The sequence below is a fragment of the Hoplias malabaricus genome, chromosome 2 (genome assembly GCF_029633855.1).
Source record: "Hoplias malabaricus isolate fHopMal1 chromosome 2, fHopMal1.hap1, whole genome shotgun sequence".
Lineage (NCBI taxonomy): Eukaryota > Metazoa > Chordata > Actinopteri > Characiformes > Erythrinidae > Hoplias > Hoplias malabaricus.
The window spans coordinates 40,068,699-40,085,098 of NC_089801.1; the positions used below are offsets into that span (position 1 = coordinate 40,068,699).

The 16,400-nt window shown below is 40.6% G+C and overlaps 1 protein-coding gene across 1 annotated transcript; it reads right to left on the bottom strand.

Moving 5' to 3' along the window:
• Positions 1–1,700: 1,700 nt before the first annotated feature.
• Positions 1,701–16,316, bottom strand: fam76b (family with sequence similarity 76 member B). Its single transcript, XM_066659654.1, has 10 exons — positions 15,859–16,316; positions 12,063–12,127; positions 11,853–11,907; positions 11,528–11,683; positions 11,148–11,311; positions 10,584–10,634; positions 7,493–7,570; positions 5,635–5,770; positions 3,453–3,554; positions 1,701–3,047 (listed from the first exon to the last, which is right to left on the bottom strand). Exons 1-10 carry the CDS (start codon positions 15,943–15,945, stop codon positions 2,958–2,960), a joined length of 984 nt encoding a protein of 327 aa, XP_066515751.1. The 5' UTR covers positions 15,946–16,316; the 3' UTR covers positions 1,701–2,957.
• Between the last annotated feature and the right edge of the window lie 84 nt (positions 16,317–16,400).

Consider the following 16,400-nt stretch of genomic DNA (forward strand, 5'->3'; position numbering starts at 1 on the left):
CATTTTTAAAGAATATATATTGAAATGAACAGAACATGTACATAATCTCTATATGTTTAATTATAGAGCTGAAATTCAACAAGGAGTACAACTGAGGTGATTACACTTGAGCGTTCTTTCACTACACTGCACATCCTGAAGGTCCTTGTTGTCCAGGCTGCCAGAGATGAGGATACGGCTGATGTTGCCATCATTGTTGAGGGCAGTGAGATATTGACAAAATGTGACAACACAGCAGAGGCTTGCAAACTGTATGCCATGAATCTTAGCCTAAGTGTCAATTGTGTACTTCCACACATTTGAGGAAACTCCAACTGTTGTAAAGGAAATAAACTATTACATCTGGTAATGAGCCAGATCCAGGCAGAGTCTGGCACTTATAGTGTACTTCTGGCTCAAACTCAGTCATGGTCCAGTAATCGCAATTTAGTTGTGGCTTGCCAGACTAGGGCTGAGTCATTTGAGCCGCGCCTCAGCCACAACACTCAGCTGAGTCTGGGCCAAGAGTTTCCCAGACTCCCGCAACTCCACATGTTGGCATCGGGCTGAGTGTTTTTGCTCCGGCATGCGTCATTCGGCCCAGGTGTTGGCCAATACAATTTTGCTAGCGGGAAAGGAGAATATACTGCTTTAGCAATGCTGTGAGAGGCAGCAGTATTTTAGCTTTGACTGTTTCCTTAATCTATAATTACACACCCTGGACATTTTATGACTAAGAACAGTAAATATCCTACAGATTGCTCCTTTAACATGGCTAATGTACTGGTACAAGAAAATAATACATTTTACTAAATTATGAGCTTGTGGGTGTAGTTTATTTTGACTGTCCTTGAGTGTGCTCTACAAGTGAAACAATGAACCTGTGACTCAGACATAAAATAATACACATTTGGTGTTCCTAGGTCATTAGACTGTCTCAAAATACTGCGTAGCCAGTGAGCCACACATTTCCTTCACAATTAGACAGCTTAATATATTGGTGAAAACTGCATTACACGAAGGGACAATATTAACAATATTATACAATTTAATACGATTAAGCTATCCCATTCTTGCTAGGATGCGTAGGCGTCTGTTCCAAATTTGCACACATTATAGTTTTGAACACAAACATCTCGATCTGAATTAATTCAATCGGATTGGAGGAAATCTTTGCATGAAAACATAGCCATGGCCATAGCCACTGCAGTCTGTGTTCAGATTGCTCAGATTTAAAAAGCTGTGTTCAGACTAGCTCCGATTTAAAAAGCTTTCTATTCAAACATCGGTAAACAGCATCTGAGCCACATCCCCTCAGCTATCACACCTCATGCAGCCCACACCAGTAACATGGGCTCCTGGGGGTGAGTACCTGGGCCCAGTATTCTCTTTATTGGGCTTAGTTCAGGTGAGCTCTAAGTTTAACCCATGCTGGTCCGTCCAAACCAAGATTAAATTAACCCCCACAGCGCTGTCCACTGACATACTCGGCTTTGGTGACTGGGTCTATACAACTGAGAGCTATAGGAACGCTAGGATACAGCAAAATACATAAATTAAATACCTCATTTAGTAATTTAAAAAACATGCCCCAATAACCCAACCCAACCCAACCACACAAAAAATGCAGATGATTTACCATCAAATCAAATTGCTCTAAATGCAGTGTGAAGTGAGGTGTTCTGGTGAAGTCATGAACACACGTGTATGGTCAGGGTTTTACTAGTTTTATTATTCCTGAAACGTTGGTATTCTGAGGGGAAAAATAAAATGTACAAAAGTCTGATCACAGTACAAATAACTCAGTAATAATAATAACAATAATATATATAGAGAAAGGGAGAGATAAATGAAGAATGAGGGATGTAAATGATGAAACCCGTTGTTCCTCCATTGCTATAGGTTAAAATTTTCATATAATTTGAACTTAATTTCCAGTAAACATCAGTCCTTATTTATATAACTGTGTTTATTGTTCAAGTTTAACAATGTATGAGAATTGTACATACGAGGGCGCTAAACACAATTAAATATTAAACCTGTAGTTAAAAACATTTCAGTTTTCTAAAGTTCCTAAAGTCAGGACTGCGTGGCTAACCAAGTTCAAGGAGTGGAAACTATCACCGTGCAACTTCACCGCACAGATCTCTCAGTAGCAGTGCATCTATGTAGATTTAATATTAAATTGGCCAAAACCTACATCCCAGAAGAAAATCCTATAACATGGAGAAGACACACACACACACACACACACACTCACAGCAGCCTATAACAGAAAGCCAAACACAACAGAATAATAATCATGATTATGGTAATCATTAGAGATACAAAATACAAAATATACTGCACAGACACGCAGTGAAACATGCAGTTACACAATCATCCTCCAGGGGGTGACAGAGAGAGAGAAAAAGAAAAAAGAAAGAGATGTAGGTGTTTGTGCTGAAATTTTGAAACTCTATAAAATTGTTTATAAAAATCCTGCTGATGATTCCAATGTTTGTGATGTTTCGGAACATCTCCCATGGCGCCGCTTCCACAAAAACGTTCCACTGACGTTTTGCATATGAGCTTCAGAGCCGAAATCCGGCCAACTGCGTCCGTCACAGGTCAAACATCAAAACGAGGTCAGTTTAAAATGATCAAAAAACCAAAAACAACTAAAGCAGCGACCAGCAAAAATCAGGAGAAGGAATACACGAGAAACAGACTAAGAAGAGATAGATAGATAGAAGGAGAGAGACACAGATGATGGAAGAAAAACAGAAAGTGATATCAGTGGAGAAGAAGTAAAAAGAGTAGAGTGAGTAGGGAATGTAAGAGAAAGAGGAAGCTAAAATGAGCATAATGGGTGGAGTGAGTGAGAGAGAGAAAAAAGGAGAGGTAGAGGTATGAAAGTTTAAAAGTAGAATGAAAACGAGCCATGGGCGTGGCCTTCTCTTCCTCACAGTGATGACCTGTCAGGGGTGGGGTCGTCGCTATGGTAACAGTAGAGCTCCACTGGTACGGTCCAGCTTTTTCCCTTTTGACAGAGCAGCCACCTGTTTCATCAGCTCCCGGTTCTTCGCCTAAAAACACAAACACACACTTCAATAAACACTGACACAAACACGGTCTTCATTAAACACAGACAGGCACTGTCCTCATTAAACCCTTTAGACACACACGGTCCTCATTAAAAAAGAAACACACGGTCTCCATTAAACACAGACACAAACAGAATCTTCATTAAACACTGACACACACATGGTCTTAATTAATGACTAACACATATGGGGTCTTCATTAACCACTGAGACACAGATGGTCTTCGTTAAACACTGAGACACACACAGTCTTTGTTAAATACTGGTCAGTAAACAGAGTGCTGTTAGAAACTAGGGAAAGAAGTAATTGTTTAAAGGGAGGAAACACTTTCATTTGCTCTGATTAGTGACTGAGTGTGTGTGTGCATGTGTGTTTATTGTCTCTGACCTGTTGCTGCTCCATTGCCTCTTTATGAGCTTTCTCCATGTTGTTCATCTTCACTCGCATGTTAGACTCCTGATACTGAAAATCAGCCTTCAGCTCCGTCAGCTAGGCACACACAAACACATAAAATCATAATTAAAATTACTGTAAACACTGTTTTTACTGTTTATTTTCTTTTTATATGAATAAACATTGCTTAATAGAAGCTGCAGTGCCACCTGCTATTTAATATTTTATATACAGTAACAAATCTGTGCAGCATGTGTGCTGTGTAAAGACAGATTTATGCTATCAGTGTCACTCTGCAGTTACACCTCCATAAGAATACAGAAATTTCACTGTACAATACATATAGCTGTTTTTACTCCACAATACAATACATTTTTGATACAACACAGAGAAAGAACATTACTTTTATTTCCCCTTAACTTTTTGATGTAGAGGTCAAAAAGATCAATATAAACCCAACAGTATATTTGAAATACATGACCCGTACCAGACATTTTCATAGGAAAATTATATATATATATATATATATATATATATATATATATATATACACACACACACACACTACATGTGATATCCTACCAGTTTCTTTAATAGAGTAATTCCTACGCTGTGATTTAGCGTAAGTAAATCTCACTCGGATGTGGACATGAACAATACATGTACTGTACGTAAGAAATACTTGTAAATGATGTATTTTTTCACCTATGACAACCTGAGTAAAATGGGTCAGAGAGGGAATAAACTTCTCTATGTTAATCTGATTTGCCCGTTCACTGTCTGCATTTAGTGGCTGTCTAAAAGCTGTCAGGACAAGCAGCTGCTGTGACTAATATTTTGTCTTTGTTCCGGTGAGTGACACGTTTAGACGGAGGTATTATAAACAAAGTTTACACACAGTTACCACTTGGTCCACTATTCTTTGCTGTTTTTGTTATAATACAAGGTATTTGTTGTACCTGAGTGGGAAACCAAAATATTCCCAAACAGGAGATAGATGTGAGAATGATTTTGGTTGTTCCAGCTCAGTCTTGTTCTCTCCGCTAGCCATTTCACATCCAACTAATCGTTCAACAGGCTAACCAAGCAATAGCATGCCGTTGCTTGCGCAATGGCTCTAAACACTGCTCCGGCATTGTCATAGCAACACAGCATTCCTATTACACACCATGCCACTAGATGTTGCATGAAACTACAGCACGCCTCAGAAGTATGTCATATTCTGCAGATGGCTGCAACTCAGTAACGCGGGTTGACAAACGACTCAGCAAAATTTAAAACAAAAAAACAACTTCATGTATTCAATTCACAACTCGTATCGTATCGAAACCACCAATCATATTGAAAACAATAAATATTACTATGTGTAATCATGACACCCCTACACACCACTAGGGCTGAATCTCAAAGATCTCTCTCCACACTACATAGTAAACAGGGTAGTAGTCTTAGTTTTATAATACGTGAAGTGCACTATGTAGGGAGTAGGGTGCTAATTGGAGCATACAGTAATTTACATGCAACAACAGGAAAGAAACAAATACAATGCCAGCACTTTTTCCGTTCCTAGGAGTGAGGTGTTTCCGGAGGCTCTCATATATTTCCCTGAAGTTGTGTCAATTCTTTATTCAGCAGCATGCCCTCTTACCTACACCTGCTCACATCACGCCTGTCCCTTATAATCTCCACTGGCGTGACATGCTCTTAAATTCCGTATTCAGTTTAAACATCCGTCATATATATATATATATATATATATATATATATATATATATAAATAACTGTAATTTGTAATTCATCTCTGCGTTCTTAAAAAGCATTTGAAACCAACGTGTGAAGAAATCTCTGGCGGTGAATGTGCTGCTATCTGCCTTTCTGTCAGTTGGAATTGTTCATATTTCTGGATTTCCTCCATTAATCTCCCCTTGACTAGTTCGTCCGACTGTTGACCAATCATAGTCATGGTCTGTGTTGATGCATGGTTACATTTCTGAGGAGGTGATGTCAGGTTATGGTGCAGGATTCACAGCTACTCAGGACCTATGAATTTCTCATGGTGTAGGTTTAACACAGAAGCACTGGCCTTAAGAGTGTGTGTTTACACAAGTATATTTTGTGTGTGTACTTGTTAGTGTGTAGTGAGTGTTTGTACATGTGTGTGTTGTTTAGTGTGTACCTTCCGGTCCTTCTCGAGGATGGTCTGGTCTCTCTGTTGAAGAAGACGCTTTAGTGACATCACTTCCTCTTTGAGCTGACTGATCAGGATAAAGTTATCAGTTCCTCCAGAATCCATTGACTGAGCAACAGAACTACTGCAAAGAGAGAAAGAATGCAAATCATCATTTGACCTGACCATACCCCACACACCATTATTGACCAGCACGTCCACCAAAAAAAAAAAAAAAGAAGTCTTTGCATATTTTATAGACTTAAAAATAGGATTTGACACCATTTGGTAAGAAGGTTTATATTATAAAATGATACAAAATGGTGTAGAGGTAAAGTCTATAAAAATACAACTCTCTTTACTTGGGGGTGTGGTGTCAGGCAGGGCTGCAGCTTGTCTCCTACTTGCTTTAATATTTACGTTAATGAATTGGTGGTGTTGGTGAGCAATCTGCACCCCCTGGCCTGACACTAACTGAAGCGGAAATACCACCTCTACGAAAAGAACAGAAACAGGTCTCAAGCAGCACCTGGACCTGCAGGGGTTCTATAAGACCTGGGCCCAGATGATCATCCAAAAAAAGCCAGATCTCAGGAAAGCAAGTATGTGTTCAATCTAGGAGACACAACCCTAGATCAAACCCATTCTTATAATTACCTGGGACTGAAAATCAGTGCCTCAGGAGGCTTTGGGTCCTGGAAGTTTAGGGTCTATTCATGGGTCTGGGGTCATCATACACTAATTGGGACAAGCATCCCACTGAAGTCTAGGGCTGTCCCGAATACAGTTTTTAGGGCTTCAAAGCTTTGTCCGGGATATTGAGTGAATATTTGAAAATTCGGGGAGTGGGGTGGTGTATATTGTTGTCATTAACAAAATATCCGCTTCCGACCCCAGCTTGATATCCCTCTCTCTCTTAGCTCACTCCCTATGCTCGCTAACCTGCTAACTAGCTCGCTAACTAAGGGCACAGAGTATACACAGTTTAACCAGTTTGGGCGGAGGTGCTCTAATTTCAGGCACAAAGCTGACAACATCTGATTCCCATTGATCATCAATGTCGAAAAACAATCCCATAAAATTCTGGATGCATCTCAAGTCAAGTCCCACAAAAATCCTGCAGTATCAAGCCCTCTTATCCCAAGTGCTGAACTCTGAAAAGAGTCCCCTCACTCGGCTGGTCCAGACACTAATCAACTTCATTACCTCTTACACTCTCAAACTCTCTGACCCGCACTGTTTCCTCAAAACCAATCAACCACATTATTAAACAAAGCAAAACCACTCACCTGGAACATTGGACAAACCAAACATCTCCACAACACAAACTGAATAGCTTCCTGACCCTAAAACCACAATACACACTGGCCCAGTATCTCCTTACTGATATGAAACAGAGACAGATCCTGACCAAATACAGACTGAATGACCACACCCTGGCCATAGAGAGAGGCAGATACAGTCCTGGGTCCCCAGAGAGGACAGAGTGTGTGATCACTGGGAGAGGGTCAGTCAGTGTCCACTGAAGCCAGATATGTGCAGGAGTGTCAAACTCTGCACGAGTCAATAAGTGAACACATATCCACACACACACAGATCATTCTGTACTGTTTTATATGTAAATACATTAAAGAGATATTCTAGTTAAAACAGAGAAAACCTATTTCTTTTCATTATTACCCCCTTTCTTTTAATACAATATGTTTTACTACTTTTAAAAATGAACTTTTGTACTTCATACCTTTGCACTTTTTTCTTAACAAATTGCTTTTTTTGTGAACTTGTTTAATGCTTTGACAATACAAAATGTAATTTTGTCATGTCAATAAAGCAAATCTTTACTTTACGAGAGAGTGAGAGTGTGTACCTGTCTCCGTTGGATGGTTTCAGCTCTAGTTTTGGTTTCTTCTTTGGAGTTTCTTTCTGAATGGAGGATGACTTGTGGCTGTGGAGGAAACACACTAATCACTGTTAGCAGTGGCCAGAGTTACTGCTCCACATACTTTACTTACAATGGGAGGCAATTAATGCCAGTTAAATTTGAAATGCAAATATCTTTTCCAATTTCTTTTTTCATACATGAGTGCATATATTATGACAAAGTTAATTAAATAAATTAATTCATTTGTGATTTGTTGTATACAACAGATGGGCCAAATTTAAAATGAAAAAAATGGATAACTAAAATTAAAAATGTCCGTTTAAGCTTCAATTATCAGGTCTGTGGGTGTTTTCACTGACGAAGTAAATGAAAAGTGCGACCTACTGCTGATTTCTTTTTTTATTTTACAATTATCAAGCTGAAAAACATGCAAATATATGGGCAGTGTGCGGGGCTTCCCTCCCTGCTTCCTGTGCGATCCTTGTGGAGCTGCTGGATGAAGCCTCGTGATAGCAGAGCCCTGGGTCACAGCAGTCAGCTGCGGGGGTCTGCTACACACAGTGAGCCTCATACAGCAAGCCACGTTAAGTGTTTCAGAATGTCCCTAGCGCCTTGCTCTGCACTCTCGCTCTTGCTATGGATGCCCTCTGTGATCTTCTAAAAGAAGGGTCAGCATGAAGTAAAAGTTCTCTCTCATGCAGACCCCGAGGCTTGTTGGGTGAAGCTGACTGCCGTGGCTCGCTGGTCAAAGAAGAAACCCGTGGCTTGCTGTGTGGATCAGACCCCTGTGGCCCAAAGCTCGGCTGTAATCAGCAGCTCTGCAAGTGTCACATGAGAAGCAAGAAGGGGAACCGGGAGGGTAGCCCCACTCACTGTTAATCAACACATATCGCATGTTGTTCAGCCTGAATATGAACAGTGGAAAGTGAAAAAGAAATGGACAGTAGGTGGTGCTTTTCACTGACCAAATGGAGCTGGAAACGGAATCTTAAATGAGCACTTTGACTTTTATTTATCCATTTTAATTTCGTTCTGTTGCATACTGCAGTTGAAAATGAAATACATATTTCATTTTGACTCTTATTATGCAGTTCATGAAGAAAAAGCAAAGCCAAAGCGATGTTTGAATTTTGTTTATCATCTCATTGGCTTTTTCATTTTAGATTTGACCATGCAATTCCAGCATAGATTTGAAAATAACAAATGAAATGACAAAAAGCATTTTTCTTTTTTTTCTTTCAATTAGAGATGCATGAATACTGATACTGGTATCGAGAATTTACCCGATACCATGCTCGTTTACTCATACTATTAATCGCAAACGAGACTCCGATACCAACGTCGGATATCTTGTGCCTAGTGCATGTTGCTGCGCTAATGAAAATGTCAGTGATCTATTTATTTCACAATCTGTGATGGCAACCCAAGCAAAGCGAACTGCAGGGAGAACCAGAGAGAACTGAGTATGTCGGACTGTTTTGACTGTCCTCGAACAAGGTGGGTTTTTCTTCACTCTAAGTGTATTTTTCCTCTCGGGAAATGTTTCCGTTTGCAAGAGTACTGTTCGTTGCCCCACTTGGTTTTTCCTCAAACAAAATTATATTCTCCGCTTGCGAATTTTGAATAGGAGCTGACGTCATAGATCAGGCTGCTGTTAAATAAACACTGCCAATACTTATACGCTCCCAAGTGAGGAACTTCCCAGCCGTTATTGTATAATGAAAACTGTCTTCCCAAAGATGCACAACATGTCAAGTGCGAATGTGCGAATGCATGTCAAGAGCTTATAAATCCCATGTCACTAATTTATAGATAGATACTTTATTGATGCCAGAGGGAAATTCTTACTGGTGATGTAATGTGGGACAATGCTAAATAAAAGATGAACAATTCCAGGGATGAACAATAAAGTTTTTAAACAAAAATGTTTTAATTAATAACTACACTATTACACTATGCTCCTGATTGCTTAGTATCCGTATCGGCGAGTACAAAAATACATTTACAAAATGGTATTTACGCACCCCTAATTTAATTTTTTTCAGTGCTGACACATGCATGAGTGAAAAATTAAATTACATTTAATTTAATTAGACATTTTGTCAAATTCTGGAAAAAGAAATGGCAAAGGGGTATTTGCGTTTTGATTTCAAGTTTAACACCCCACAGAGCAGGTGTGATGTGGTGGATCATTCTCAGTACTGCAGTGACACTGATGTTGTGCTGGAACAAGTGGATCAGAAACAGAAGTGAGCTTTTAATCCCTCCACTGTCTCTACTATACTGGAACAATCCAAAACCCAAATCATACCTGCTCTGTGGGGGTCCTGCTCTGCTCAACAGGCCTCTGTCCTTAGATGATGTGTTTAATAACAGTTTATGAAAATTGAAAACATCACAAACCAGAGACCTCCAGGTTTGCGTGCGCACTAGGGTGGCAAAATTTTCAAAATTGGGAAATTTACCATGGGAATTAACAGGTAATTATGGGAATTAACGGGAATAAAATGACTAAATTAAGGAATATTCTAAGCTAAACGTGGGAAAATTACGTATAGTTGGTAATATTAATATATATATATATATATATATATATATATATATATATATATATATATATTGAACAGTACAGCAACTCCTCAATCCCAGGCATATTACATGGCACATTACACACAGAAGGGCTATTGAGACCACACCCCCGCACTGTTATTTTTCCCTTCACATGTACAGCATATGTCCAGGTGATTTCTAGCCACCTGACACTCACTACATTGCGTACATGTCACATATATCAACTATGATATCACAGGTGTCATATTTATTATTTGTATTTTTTATGCTTTCATGTCTGCTGCTGATATATTGATGATGGTGTATGATATAGTTCCTTTAAATTATCAATATTTCCTCTTAATTCCAATGGTTGTGCCCAAACTTTCCATCGAAAGTTTACATTATGTAATATATTTCCAATGTTGCTGTAATTTATTGGAAATTTATCTGATATTTCCTGCCCGTTTGCAACCCTAGCACACGTGCACACACACACAGACACAGACACAGGTGAAGCACTCACCTCTGATCCCACAGACGTTGTTCTTGCTCTGGACTCAGATTTCCACTAAGTCTAAACAAACACAGACTTCAATGTTAACCTCTGAAGAACCCGACACACTGAGAGTAGTATGTGTATGGTTTTGGGTATTTTTTTTAAATAGATTTCAGTTGTTTAAGATAAACAAGCACAAATAGGAGAGTGAGTGAAGATCAACACTCTTGGGTTCAGTGTGTATACAGACCATACACACATCTACACCTACGAATACCCTGTTTAAAATGCCCCCTGCTCTGTGGAGCTTGTTAAAAAACACAGTTTAATAAAATATTTGCATCCCCTGCAGGAGGAACATGTATTTTTGCAACTTTTTTGTTGGAGGTTTTGGACTTTTGGTTCTCCTGTCTGTTAAAAGGTTAACCCCTTGAGTGCTGAGAGGTTATTTTTCTATATAACAACACAGAGGTGCTGGATTCACATGACATAGGTTCCAGAAGATATGCATTCCAAATATGAGAGGGGTCCGGTTCATATTAAGCAGTTTGTGTGCGTGCACGTGAGTGTTTGTGTGTGTGACTGACTCACTTATGGTGTGAGCTGCTGTGTCGGTGATGATGACGATGTTCTTTGTCGCTGAGTGATGCTGTGTTGGAGTGGGAGGAGCCCAGACCTTTCCGCTGCTCTTTAGTTTTCTGAAGGACTCGACGATATGAGAGTGTACAGAGCCAACACAGCAGCTTCCCATCCACCTGGAGCAGTAATTACACTGTTAATAGCAGCAGCTTCCCATCCACCCGCAGCAGAAATTAGTTAATACACCATTAATAAAAGCAGCTTCCCCTCCATCTGCAGCAGTAATTACAGTTATTACACCATTAATAACAGCTGGTTCCCCTCCACATGCAGCAATAATTACACAGTTAGTACACTTAATAACTGCAGCTTCCCGTCCACTGTGTGTTTACCTTCCTGCGTCCCTCCTCCTTCCTGTCGAAGGCGCACTGTTGTTTACACTGCTCACAGGTCTGCGGGGGTCCGTACTTCTTCTCTGAGTTTGTACAGCGCTGACACTTCGTCCCAATAAATGCTGCAATGATGTTACAGTACTGACACGGCTTCGGCTGGAATGCACACACACACATACAAACACACACACACACACAAACACACTGGTCAGCAGACACAGTGGGGCCCCAATCCCAGGTTCAGATTGGGAAAATCTCTCTCTCCATGTGCAGTCCCTCACTGTCTGTCCCCCTGTGTCCCTGTCTCTGAGTGTGATGAACTCACCGTCCCAAACTGCTTGACGTTCTGAGCACATTTCTTACAGATGGTATTTGTTTTGCTGCAAAAGAAAAATGAAATACATTCAGCTAAAACAATAAAAAATACAAAAGGTCTTTAAAATGATCTTTAGCTTGTAACGAAAGATTAACCCTTAACAATTGAAGACTTCAGACTGTGGTGTTTACGGCTGTAAACATTTGAGCGTTTGCTTACCTCTCCTGCTGAAACTCAGTCCTGCAGTAGGTGCATTTAACGATGGGGTGAGCAATTCGACACTCCTGCAGAAAACACACAATTACTAACCGTCTCACACACTAACCCCCTCAGGTGCTTAAGTGTGTGTTTAGTGTATATTGTAATATTGAGGGGTGTGTGTGTGTGTGTTAGGGGTGGGACAAAATATTGATATTGCAACATCATATCATTTTCATTTGCGATATGTTATCAATATTCATTCATTCATTCATTGTCCGTAACCGCTTATCCTGTTCAGTGTTGCGGTGATCACTGGGCACAAGGCAGGAACACACCCTGGAGGTGGAGCCAGTCCTTCACAGAGTGACAAACATACACACACACACACATTCACACTTAGGGACACTTTTGAGCTGCCAATTGACCTACCAACGTGTGTTTTTGGACTGTGAGAGGAAACCAGAACACCCGGAGGAAACCCATGCTGACACGAGGAGAACACATCAAACTCCACACAGACAGTAGCGGGGCTTGATTCGAAATCCCAGGTCCCTGGAGCTGTGTGACTGAGACACTACCTGCTGCCCAACCGTGCCATTATCAATATGTGGCATCAAATGTTGCTTTTTTTATTGAAACATAGGCGCTCTAAACTTCCTAAACCTCGCCTTCTATTTTGACTTACTAAAGTCACCTTTTCATTGCTCCAAGTGGTGGTGCTAATCTTTTTCCTGCTGTGAGGAAAAAGAAACTTGCGACGAAGAAATGGCAGACAACGGAGGAGAACTCTTTCAAGTCGGAAATTTAGGACCACTTTGGCTTTTACAAAACAGAAAGAACAAACAAATCAAACAAAGACTGTGATTTGCCAGAACTGTCTTGTTAAAATAAAGTACACCGGCAACACAACTAACACACAGCCACCTTGTTCATCACCATCATCATGAACTGACTGTTGAGAAAACATTTTCTCTCACTGGCTGCCTTTCCCACAGAGACCATTTAAAAACAGGATGGGGTGTGAGGGAATCTACCTCTCTTTACAGCCAATCAGGGTGAAGATCCCCCCTTCCAACACTTCTGGCATTTAAAGAGGCACTGTACTTGGTGGGAAACAAGTGTAAACATCAACCAGAATAAAATACAGCAAAACAAAAGTTTTTTCCTGTTTGGTAAGGGTAAACGGCTACTTGGAGAGATGCATGAGACTAGTTTCTCAAAGAAAGCAAAGAAAAACACTGCAAGATGTTGGCATTAGGTTTTCTGCAGTAACAATAATCATTTTCCTTATGGAGAGCTTGGTGTCTTTGAAAACTCCAAAAGGACACTTGGAAAGGCCACCTGCTCACTGTCTAAAATTGTTAAGAGACATGCACTTAGTTCAATAATATTTTATATTGGTTGTCAAATTCTGTAAAACTGACAACAATAAAGGCACAATTCCTTCCATTTGCTTATTTTGGAGTATTTTATACTCTTCATTTACACAGATGCTGTGATGCATTGTAGAGAATTGTCTTGCAATATACTGAGTACCGCAGAATCACCGTATCATGATATCATTATTGTGGGCAAAGGATCATGATAATATTAGTATAGTAGGTGTGTGCGTGATGTACAGTGTATTGTAGTTTTGCGCGTGGTGTACAGTGTATTGTAGTTTTGCGCGTGGTGTACAGTGTATTGTAGTTTTGCGCGTGATGTACAGTGTATTGTAGTTTTGCGCGTGGTGTACAGTGTATTGTAGTTTTGCACGTGTTGTACAGTGTATTGTAGTTTTCCGCGTGGTGTACAGTGTATTGTAGTTTTGCACGTGTTGTACAGTGTATTGTAGTTTTGCGCGTGATATACAGTGTATTGTAGTTTTGCGCGTGGTGTACAGTGTATTGTAGTTTTGCACGTGTTGTACAGTGTATTGTAGTTTTCCGCGTGGTGTACAGTGTATTGTAGTTTTGTGCGTGGTGTTCTGTGTATTCTAGTTTTGCTCGTGGTGTACAGTGTATTGTAGTTTTGCGCGTGATGTACAGTGTATTGTAGTTTTGCGCGTGGTGTACAGTGTATTGTAGTTTTGCGCGTGGTGTACAGTGTATTGTAGTTTTGCGCGTGATGTACAGTGTATGGTAGTTTTGCGCGTGGTGTACAGTGTATTGTAGTTTTGCGCGTGGTGTACAGTGTATTGTAGTTTTATGCGTGGTGTACAGTGTAGGTTTGTGTGTGTGGTGTACAGTGTATTGTAGTTTTGTGTGTGTGGTGTACAGTGTATTGTAGGTTTGTGTGTGTGGTGTACAGTGTATTGTAGGTTTGTCTGTGTGGTGTACAGTGTATTGTAGGTTTGTGTGTGTGGTGTACAGTGTATTGTAGGTTTGTGTGTGTGGTGTACAGTGTATTGTAGGTTTGTGTGTGTGGTGTACAGTGTATTGTAGGTTTGTGTGTGTGGTGTACAGTGTATTGTATGTTTGTGTGTGTGGTGTACAGTGTATTGTATGTTTGTGTGTGGTGTACAGTGTATTGTAGGTTTGTGTGTGTGGTGTACAGTGTATTGTAGTTTTGTCTGTGTGGTGTACAGTGTATTGTAGTTTTGTGTGTGTGTGGTGTACAGTGTATTGTAGGTTTGTGTGTGTGTGTGTGTACAGTGTATTGTAGGTTTGTGTGTGGTGTACAGTGTATTGTAGGTTTGTGTGTGGTGTACAGTGTATTGTAGGTTTGTGTGTGGTGTACAGTGTATTGTAGGTTTGTGTGTGGTGTACAGTGTATTGTAGGTTTGTGTGTGGTGTACAGTGTATTGTAGGTTTGTGTGTGGTGTACAGTGTATTGTAGGTTTGTGTGTGTGGTGTACAGTGTATTGTAGTTTTGTCTGTGTGGTGTACAGTGTATTGTAGTTTTGTGTGTGTGTGGTGTACAGTGTATTGTAGGTTTGTGTGTGTGTGGTGTACAGTGTATTGTAGGTTTGTGTGTGGTGTACAGTGTATTTTAGGTTTGTGTGTGGTGTACAGTGTATTTTAGGTTTGTGTGTGGTGTACAGTGTATTTTAGGTTTGTGTGTGGTGTACAGTGTATTGTAGGTTTGTGTGTGTGTGGTGTACAGTGTATTGTAGGTTTGTGTGTGGTGTACAGTGTATTGTAGGTTTGTGTGTGTGTGGTGTACAGTGTATTGTAGGTTTGTGTGTGGTGTACAGTGTATTGTAGTTTTATGCGTGGTGTACAGTGTATTGTAGGTTTGTGTGTGTGTGGTGTACAGTGTATTTTAGGTTTGTGTGTGGTGTACAGTGTATTTTAGGTTTGTGTGTGGTGTACAGTGTATTGTAGGTTTGTGTGTGGTGTACAGTGTATTGTAGGTTTGTGTGTGGTGTACAGTGTATTGTAGTTTTATGCGTGGTGTACAGTGTATTGTAGGTTTGTGTGTGGTGTACAGTGTATTGTAGGTTTGTGTGTGTGTGGTGTACAGTGTATTGTAGGTTTGTGTGTGGTGTACAGTGTATTGTAGTTTTATGCGTGGTGTACAGTGTATTGTAGGTTTGTGTGTGGTGTACAGTGTATTGTAGGTTTGTGTGTGTGTGGTGTACAGTGTATTTTAGGTTTGTGTGTGGTGTACAGTGTATTGTAGGTTTGTGTGTGGTGTACAGTGTATTGTAGGTTTGTGTGTGTGTGGTGTACAGTGTATTGTAGGTTTGTGTGTGGTGTACAGTGTATTGTAGTTTTATGCGTGGTGTACAGTGTATTGTAGGTTTGTGTGTGGTGTACAGTGTATTGTAGGTTTGTGTGTGGTGTATAGTGTATTGTATACTGTATTGTTAAAAGGGATGTATATGTCTTACCTTACAGAGTTGTTGTCCCTGTGAGAGCTCCTCGAAGGGGAAGCGCTGGTTACACTTGGTGCACGCGTACAGAGCTGGAGTCGCCATCACTCACTCACTCAATCACACAATCACTCACACTCACTCTCTCTCTCTCTATCTCCCTCACACACACACACACACACTCACACTCACACAGTCAGTCAGTCAGTCAGTCTCTCACATACACCGCTGAACACACAGTAGCACACACATACACGCGGCGTTACACACAGTAACCCACACACCGCGGTTCAGCAAATAACACACACACACACACATACACTAACTAACTAACTAACTAACACACACACTCACGCACACACACTCACGCGCGCACACACACACACACACTTTCGGTACCGAACCCTGTCCCAATCTCGCGCTCCGAATGTGTGTGTTCTGCTTCGATCCGAACCGGAACCCGCCCACGTCACAAAGGAAAGAGCCGCCAGCCAATCAGCGCCACCACGGCACCCTGGTTTGAATCAGCCCCACCAATCAGGAGCGCCCATTTCAACAGT

Coding starts and splice junctions, on each gene's coding strand:
- fam76b (XM_066659654.1), bottom strand. CDS start 15,945: ATGGCGACTCCAGCTCTGTACGCGTGCACCAAGTGTAACCAGCGCTTC. Junction 11,908..12,062: donor ACTGAGTTTCAGCAGGAGAG/GTAAGCAAACGC, acceptor TTTCTTTTGCAG/CAAAACAAATACCATCTGTA. Junction 7,571..10,583: donor CAACGTCTGTGGGATCAGAG/GTGAGTGCTTCA, acceptor TTTCCTCCACAG/CCACAAGTCATCCTCCATTC.